We start from the raw sequence: 9,856 nt of genomic DNA on the forward strand, positions 1-9,856 counted from the left end.
GAATTGCCTTGGAATTTGACCTGGGACTTGTCACTCTTGACTTTGGGACTTGACTTGGGACTGGCCAGCCTTGACTTGGAACGTATTAGGCTTGACTTGGAAATTGACTTTGGATTTGACCTTGAACTTGTCTTATACTTTGGACTTGATTTGGAACTTGTCTGTCTTGACTCGGGAAACGAAACACCATCACGCCTCCTTTTCTCTTCCCTCTGTCACGTCTTTATTCTTCTTGCTGTGCTGCCCTTTGTTCCGTTTCTCGGGAGGTAATCCCCAACCAGACGCTCCTTACTGCTTCCCTTGGACTCTCCCTCTCTCCTCCTCCCTCCCTCCTCCTCCCTCCCCTCCTCTCCTCTCGCTGGGTGCTCCATGTGAGGAGCTCCAGTTCTTGCTGGCCTCCCCACTGCGATGCTCGTATGGCGGACTCTCCTCTCAACCACTCCTGGCCCTCCTTCTCCAAACTCTGGATGAAGAGATGGTCCTTCAAGAGAGGTAGTGCTTTAAGTTCAGATTACTCCTCGTGTTTTGGAGAGGAAATATTGAGTCGAAAACACAGGTAGTGGAGGAAGTGGTCTGGATGTAATATTTTTATCTGCTGTTGTCTAACAGTTTTTATCTGATTTGGGGCTTGTGGTAAACAATGGCTTCTGTGAAAATACAGTTAGTCATTTCAAAGCCTGGTGCATTCTTTAAGCAGTGGCAGAAGAAGTTATCTAGCACTACTGAACTTTAAAAATACTCAGCCAGTAAAAGTACGAATTTCAAATAAGCAAAAGTACCAAAGTTTGGCATCAACTTATATACAAGTATCTGGAAGAAAATCAGAATCATATATATTTTTTAATTACTAGGTTATTGATGCTTAATTGTGTCTATCACTGCTAGTAAAGGTGGTGATAATTGTAATTTCTTTGTATACTGCTGCTGGACATCTCAACTTCAATTTGATGTCAATTTGTTTATTTATTAGTTCATTTATATTGTGTATAAGCAAGTTGTCTGAATCTGTAAATAACTAAGCTGTCAGATAAATACAGTACAATATTGGCTTTCAAAATGCAAATATATTCCATTCCTGTGTAAAAGATGTGAAAATGCACACATGTACTCATGTATCTCTAAAAAACATGTTTTATTGTGCATTGCAGAAAGATCATTTTGTACCACTGTAACATCTAAAACTTCAATCCAGTGTTTTTTTAAGTACATCCATTACGAAAGTCTGAAAAAACAACTGAAAAATGTAGCTTTTTTGCAAACGAAACTTATATTGTTGTTCTTTCTCTATAATATGCAGAGCTTGAATTATGTCATGCTGTCAGTCGCCATGCTGTTATCTTCAGTGGATTATCATATTTCTTAGACGTGAAGGAGCAGTGTAGGATGTTTCCATTTTGCTTCAGCCGAGCTCGGTGCTTTGAAACTGTAGTCGGACGAATTTCAGATCAAAGAGGATCTGTGAGATGACAGTTGTTTTGATGTGTTCTACGACCTCAGATCTAACAGCCTCTGTGTTCTGTTTTCACCTGCTGTCACACACACACACACACACACACACACACACACACACACACACACACACACACACACACACACACACACACACACACACACACACACACACTTGCACCGTCATCATGACCTTAATCCAAACACTTTTATTTGAACAATATATTTTTCTTACATGACTTACAAGTGTGATTTTTATCTTGTCATTTGCTTATTTTGTAGCTGAGAATATATGAGCTCAGTGTGTGTATTTTGTGTTTTTTCAGAAAGACCTTAACACTACATAAAAAGGTTTTTATTGAACTTCTGTCTCTGTTGAAAACACCTTCTTTAAATATGTGTAGGCCTACTTTGTCATGGGCCTGTCATTGTACTAATCAACTGACCTATCATATGATGCTCAGGTTCCTCTTGTGATTGTCATGTAGATGTGTGTGTGTATCATATGTACGCTTTGTGGTGAACATGTGCCCTCATTTCCTTCTTTTGACATCTGCTCAAAGGCCTTCCTATTTTTACACAGCTAAGACAAACATATCGTGGCACACACATATGTAATTTTCTTTTATCATAGAGAATTGGGTGTAAACGTATTGACTATATAGATTAGAAGAAGCCTATTTATATAGATTTACAAGTATAATATTTAACATTTCCACATTTAAATCATAAAGTCAGTAGACCTTTGTCATGTATGTTGTTGAATTGAGCAATTACATTATCTAAAATATGTAGGCCTACAACTATTTAAAAACAGGAGAAATGTGTAATTTTAATTGAGATAACAGTTCATTTGGTCTTGTCAGTCTTAACTTGGGACATTATTGACTTAAAACATGTCATTCTATTTATATAGATTTAAAGGTATAATATGTTACATTTCCACATTAATCTAAAAAGGACTATGTGATAATTTTTTTTGGTTGTCTGGCCTACTGATATTATCCCAAAAATGTCCAGAAAAATGTGTAATTTCAGTCAAGACACAGCAACTGTGCGTCTGTTGTCCTATAATGGCGTTTGATCCCTTTTTGACATTACATAAAGTGATTTAATGCATTTTAAATATAAAATAGTAATACGGGCATGTTAAAAAACTGAAAATATTATATAAAATCCACTTTGCTATCTACATATTATTGGAATATGGCCATATGCTAATGCTGCTGCAGCTAGCTTTAGCTCCCTGCTACTAGAGAGACTTGAACCTTGTTATGTTTGGGTAAAAGCGTCAGAGTTTTCTTCCAGAAGCTGTCATACAATTACTTTCTGTGAAGTTATGAGCCACATTTTGTCTTTATTTTGTAATAACTTTTTATTTTAACCGGATAAAGAATTTAAATCGTCATCTGGATCTTAAATTATCAGAGATAGCTACAAGCTAAGCTAATGTTAGCAGTTAGCTCGTAGCTGCGCCCTCCAATGTTCACCTTTTAAAAGAAGATTTGTAAGTATTTATCGCAGATATTGTTTGTTTTGGAGATTGAGTATCATAGTTAATTTGTTTTGGGGCATTTGTCCAGCAATGTCATGTCAATCACGAGTATAACACTAAATCAAAACTTTCTTTCAAGATTTACAATTCTTGCAAAATATGACATCTTCTATATATCTTTAATTTGAAGTAATGCGTAGAGAGAGGGTACAGTTGTGATATTAAAATGTGAAGAAAAGAGGAACAATATTACATAGAGAAATACAACATTATATAAAGTACATTAAGTCTAATATTGAGTACATTTTCAGTGTCAAATTATAATAAATGTAAGGCAAAGTGTTAATGTAATTTGGTGATTTATTAGTCGGTAGTTCAGACATTAATTTCCAGACCACCCTTTGTTATGTGGAGCCACTGTGGGGAAAACAGCTGACTATGACAGTGCCAAAACAGTTATGGACACACACACACACACACACACACACACACACACACACACACACACACACACACACACACACACACACACACACACACACACACACACACACACACACACTGATGTTGCATCCCTGTGTGATGTATTAGCAGATATAAGAGGCCAACCATAAAAGGCTACAGCAGCAACACAGGACAGCATCAAGCAGAGTCCCAGTGTCTGAGTTTACACTTAAAAACGAGAGCGATTCAAACACGAACAAATACTCCCTGCTGCCCCGAGTGATTTATTATTAATAAAATAAAAATATATCTTCACTGTGTCTGTCTGCAGAGGTGGAAGAAGCTATGATACTAAAGCAAAAGTAGAAATACTACGGCCTTTAGATACTTGTAATACTAGTCAAAAAGTTCTTTATGAACAATGGCTTTTTTCAAAGTATTCAATCTTTTTGGCATAAACCTTTATTTTGTTTTTATTGCTTTTAAATACACCTCAGAGCCTTGTAAAGTTTAGCTTGTCAATATTATTGTGTCAATAATTGTGTACAATATCCCGTTAATTTATGACACTGGTATTTTGCAGCTGAAATCAGCAACGTCTTCCTTTCATTGTGTTTTTTCTTTCTGGTACTGTTGAAGTTCTTGAATTTGCGAGTGTGTATAACTCAATTATTGATTATCTTTCAGCGTCAGATTGTAAACCATGCATTGCACCCTGTGGGTCTCCCAGTGCCTCTCTCAGTGTCCCGCCTCAGGCCCCCTTCGGGACGGGGTCCTCCTCCTCACTGTCCCCCCCCTCCATCGCTGAAGATGCCTTCTTAGGGAGCTCCAAAAAAGACACGGTAAAGCTCATTATTTGTTTATATTCTTTGCGTTATGAGTCATGCTATCTTTCTGGCTGGAGATTAATAGATCTTCAGAACCAGGGCTCGAAAAAAAACACCACGTAGGAGCCAAATGCCGGTTAAAGATGCAACTGGGTAGTAGATATGCGGGCACATACCAGCCAAAAAAACATTAATAAATTAAGTGCCTGCTAAAGTTTGATTTGAACTTTCATTAGTCATTTGTCTGGTTAACAAACAAAAAAAGGTAATTTTGCACCCTGTCCACAATCTACTGACTAACCAATTCCTTTTTTATTAAGACACATTTTTGTTTTTTGTGAAAAATCTATTTGTGTAAACCTAAAGAAAACTTTTATATTTTCACCGTGAAGAAGCGACAAGGTGTTAGCACTATTTTGTTTATATGAGGAATATATTAAATGTGTAATCTAGTCTTTGGACCATGCTTTTTAATATTGACGGACTGACTGACTAATCTGATGGCATTGAAGCACAAAGCGAATCAAAGGAAGCATGTGAAACGTGTAGTTTGCTGGAACTTTGATTCATTTTGGTCAACATTTGCGATGATATAAATGTCATTGTGAGCACACCCTTAAGAAGCTGACAGCATTTCTAAAGACATACTTTTTTAAATGTTGCATGAATATATGTATCTCATCTACATGTCAATTATTTTTCTCCATGTCTCCACTGTTTTTAAATCTTTCCTGGCTCCGTCCTTTCTGCTTATACAGGATGCGTGTTCAGTCGTGAGCGACTACGACTGCCCCTGTGCTGAGTTGAGCAGCAGTGTGGAGGACCTGCTGGACCTCAGCTCTTCTCTCAAAGACTCAGAGTACTTTAAAGACCTGGAGGGAGGGATACCGGCTTCTTTTACTGCATCCACAGAGAGAAACCCCCTACCTCTCGGCCTGCAGGTGTCTCTAAACACAGACACCAAACAGCCTACACACACTTCTCTGAGCACACATTCTCATCGAGTCAATGCACCACCTTCCCCCTTCTACATCCACCCTGCAGAGGAGCCACATCAGAACTTTGTGGTCACTCAGTTGAGGCCGAAGTTACACCCAGGCTGCATCATTGACAGCGATGAGTCCTCGGGTCCTGCAGTAGGACTGAGCCTGACCATTAATCTGAACGGACTGCTGGGGTCGATGGAGACGGCTAAAGGGATAACGGGATCGCAGGAGGAGAAGGAGCAGGGCGGTGTGGGTTTAGACGGAGAGCTGGACGAGGACAGCTTCCCTATTCTGGTCCGGTCCATGTCCACGTCTCGGAGGCACAGCTTGGGGGTCCCCATGTCCCCCCTTACCTTGGGGAGGAGGTGAGGTGGATGTTTGGAAAGGATGGAAAGAATTAGAAGAACCAATCTCGTAAAAAATCTATATAATTGCACAAAAGCTGCACTTGATTTATGATGATTGTTGGGGAAGATGCGTAAAAAAAGTAATGTTTAAAAAAAAAAAAAGAGAGAGAGATCTTGTTGGTTACACAAAGCTGCTTCGAAAAAGACTCAAAACTAGGTTATAAACATTGAAAATGTGACAAAAACACCAACAAATAATAAATAATAACAACATCTAATAAAAAAAGTGACATCCTAGATAAAAAAACACTTAATTGAGTTTAGCTCAATCACTTTACAGTGTTCACAGTTATACAAAACGCTTTTCTATACCCACTAAAACAAATTATTCAGCTTAAATTGAAAGACAAATGGGTCTGGGCTGCTCAAAGGGGTTTTTATTCACAATACAATGGCATTAGTAATATAAAGATACTCAAAATAATGATGTTCTTTTTAGGCCCGAAATTGTAGTTTGTAGTTTCAGTAGTTAACAAAAAAAGTTCTTTAACTTCTTGAAGCGAACTGGAAATATTAATGTTGTTGCAGACTGCTGTAAAATATCACGTTATATGCACTGAAGTCTGACATACGTTTTACCTGAAAAGTAAACATTTTCACATAGCTTATTGTAATAACCCTGTTGCTGTCATCTAGCTGAGCTCAGTATGGCTCGTGGTGTGTCTAACCACAGCTTCTTCAAAAATGAAGTAGAGGTTATTTTGTCATGTGAATATAAGGTGCACTAAAATACCACAGAAAAACAACACAAGAACAAACTCAGGTCACAGAGTCCTGCTCAAATGTTTGTTTTGTTTTTGAGATACTTGTACTTTACTAGTGAGTCATTTATTTTCATATACTACATTTCAGAGGACTATATTGTACTTATTCTGCCCTAATGTATTATACAGCTTCGGTTAGTTTAAGATATTTTCACACTTTTCCTTATGAAGTTGTCACCTTGAGCTCTAGGTAATTTCATTTTCATTTTATTTCTCACTATTTTAACTATATTTATAGGGAACATTTTTTATTAATTGAGAAAATAATAATCGAATAACACAATGTCTACTAGTATCACACTAACAAAGGTAATTTATGAAATAAATACTTTTACTTTGAATCATTTTAGTATATTTTCCTGACGATACACACATATTTTAACAGGAATGCAGGACTTTTACTTGTTAAAGACTATTAGAGTGGTATAAGTGCTTTTACATGAGTAAAGGATCAGAATACTTGTGTGCTTATATGTGTGTGTGTGTGTGTGTGTGTGTGTGTGTGTGTGTGTGTGTGCCAGGCTGAGTCTGGACACCATGGCCACGGACAGTGATGGAGAGAGAGAGGAAGATGAGGAAGAGGAGGAAGGAATGAAAGGTTTCTTCCCGTCCCAACAGCAGCAAACATACGGCTCGGGTCCCGGAGAGGAGACGGACGACTACAGTCTGAGTGTCCCCTGTCCCAGAGCCAGAGTCACCAGCATGGTAATAAAACAACGGTGACATATTATACAGATTACTGTCTAGAAAACACAACTCAAGACCAAAGCTCAAGACCAAAGCTCAAGACCAAAGCTCAAGACCAAAGCTCAAGACCAAAGCTCAAGACCAAAACTCAAGACCAAAACTCAAGACCAAAGCTCAAGACCAAAGCTCAAGACCAAAGCTCAAGACCAAAACTCAAGACCAAAACTCAAGACCAAAACTCAAGACCAAAACTCAAGACCAAAGCTCAAGACCAAAGCTCAAGACCAAAACTCAAGACCAAAGCTCAAGACCAAAACTCAAGACCAAAACTCAAGACCAAAGCTCAAGACCAAAACTCAAGACCAAAGCTCAAGACCAAAACTCAAGACCAAAACTCAAGACCAAAGCTCAAGACCAAAACTCAAGACCAAAACTCAAGACCAAAGCTCAAGACCAAAACTCAAGACCAAAACTCAAGACCAAAACTCAAAAACACAACTCAAGACCAAAGCTCAAGCTCTAGCTTCATACATAATGGTTTCCACTGAAGACATGAATCCTGAAATCCTTTAAATATATACTTTTAACCGAAAAAAACATCACTTACTGAGATAGCTGGACAATTAGATATTAATAACTTAGCAATGCAAGATAAAACACAGCAAAGCTAAGACCAAAATTAGTTGGTTAACCTACTTAGAAAAGGTAGTTCCAAAAGGGAATAAATTGTCTTGTTATATGAAATATAGCCAATTGTAAATGGCTCTAATAAAACATGCGGGAATTACAGTGGACAATAATGTGCAGTTTTGCTCAATTATGCCTCTTTTCCAATGTTCCTAGACTAAGTGTTAGGGATAGTGAAACAGGCAAGACCCAAATGCAGGTTGAACAGAGAAAAAGACCTTTATTTCAAGGTGTAGGTGACAAAAAACAGAGCACTACCCTGAGAACACAGTCTCAGACAAACGAGAAACCAACAAAGACAGACAGCAAAAACAGAACTTAAATACACACAAGACTAATCAACGAAACAAGAGACAGGTGAGGAGGGAGGAGAAAACACAGGGGCACCAGGTGAACACAATCAAGTAAACAGGTAGGAGGGAACAGGTAGGAGGGAACACACGTTGGCCGTTTCTCAATCGCGAGGATGCTTGCTTGGTAGCACATGTCTTCCGAGTCACTTCCTTCAGAAGCTAGGCAAGAATCCTTCCTGGCATTCGGAAAACGAAGAGTGGAACAGGCTAGCAAGTGTGCAGGTGTGCGTCATATGAGAGGCCCCGCCTTACATTTTCCGCCACAGATTTGGGGAAATTGGTCCGTGCGCAAAGCATTGTGGGGATTTGAAGGACGCGAAGTCTACCCATGTGCAGCCTCGAAATTACCCCCATAACCAAGGACGCGGCCTCGGTGGAATTCCAAGTATGCTGGAGATTGGAACAGTCCTTCGGCGGCACTCGATGACGTAGTATCCTTGAAATATTGGCTTGGAAGCCAGTTTCCTCGAGATTGAGAAACGGCCAGGATTAACATCGATTTAATACATTAATGTAGCCTTTGTTTCTGCTAAAAGAGATGTCGACCAGCTGGGGCAACAAGGAAATCGGCGAAATCGAGTATGACTATTAAAAAATAAATAATTATTATATTAATATTGACAATAAAACCNCTCCTGCTGAAGTTCAGGTGTATATCAGTATGTAGTGTCTCCACTTTAAAGAGTCCTCTCCTGCTGATGTTCAGGTGTATATCAGTATGTAGTGTCTCTACTTTAAAGAGTCCTCTCCTGCTGATGTTCAGGTGTATATCAGTATGTAGTGTCTCTACTTTAAAGAGTCCTCTCCTGCTGATGTTCAGGTGTATATCAGTATGTAGTGTCTCTACTTTAAAGAGTCCTCTCCTGCTGATGTTCAGGTGTATATCAGTATGTAGTGTCTCTACTTTAAAGAGTCCTCTCCTGCTGATGCTCAGGTGTATATCAGTATGTAGTGTCTCTACTTTAAAGAGTGCTCTCCTGATGATGTTCAGGTGTATATCAGTATGTAGTGTCTCTACTTTAAAGAGTCCTCTGTCTGAAACTAGAGCCTAGTCTGTTCTGATTGGTTAGCTGGCCGGCTCAGTTGTGATTGGTCAACCAGCTTAGAGATGTCCCGCCCCTTAGCCTATCACGTCAAATGTGTTGGAGCGCTAGCCAATAGAAGAGCAAGTGTTCCAGAGTGATGTCACTATTTTCCGGAAGTAAACAAAGGAGGGATGTTAGCCTTTGCACAAAGCCCTATATATCACACTAAGGAAAGAATAATAGGGCCCCTTTGAGTAATGACTTCTTCCACCTCTGTTGTTAGGTGAGGCTGGTAAACTGAAGCACATCACAGTGTTAATGTTTGCAGTGAAATTGCAGCTGTCTGTTCAGATGTATTACTATGCTCTGTTATTTGCATAAATCAGAGTTTAGATGTCATTGTTCCACCGCCAAACAATCATGCTCACAATTCATTCCGGTCCAGATTGTACCAATTTTCCTCTGCCAGCGAATGAAATCCTTTGTCACATAATTTATCATCCACTCACACAAACAGCCCCAGCACTTATTTGTAATCTTAGCTTCTGAACCCAGCTCCGGCTCTGTTTCACCGTGTGTTCACAAACAGGTGACAGCATGAATTCAGACGACACAGTGTGTGCAGATTGCGTCGAGCCAGAAAAAACCACAGATCTACCTGAAAGTGTGAAAAGGAGCTTCTGCCAGTATGGTGGAGGGGGGGTGAACTGTGTCAGCTTTTAAGAGAAAAAT

At 39.1% G+C, this 9,856-nt stretch overlaps 1 protein-coding gene across 1 annotated transcript; it reads left to right on the forward strand.

Moving 5' to 3' along the window:
• The first annotated feature begins 458 nt into the window (after positions 1-458).
• Positions 459-7,095, forward strand: LOC104951758 (uncharacterized). Its single transcript, XM_010778491.1, has 4 exons — positions 459-492; positions 4,119-4,230; positions 4,974-5,566; positions 6,894-7,095. The coding sequence occupies exons 1-4, from the start codon at positions 476-478 to the stop codon at positions 7,093-7,095; spliced, it is 924 nt and encodes a 307-aa protein (XP_010776793.1). The 5' UTR covers positions 459-475.
• The last annotated feature ends 2,761 nt before the right edge of the window (positions 7,096-9,856 follow it).

This window comes from Notothenia coriiceps, unplaced genomic scaffold, assembly GCF_000735185.1.
Source record: "Notothenia coriiceps isolate Sejong01 unplaced genomic scaffold, NC01 NC01_scaffold00000339, whole genome shotgun sequence".
NCBI lineage: Eukaryota > Metazoa > Chordata > Actinopteri > Perciformes > Nototheniidae > Notothenia > Notothenia coriiceps.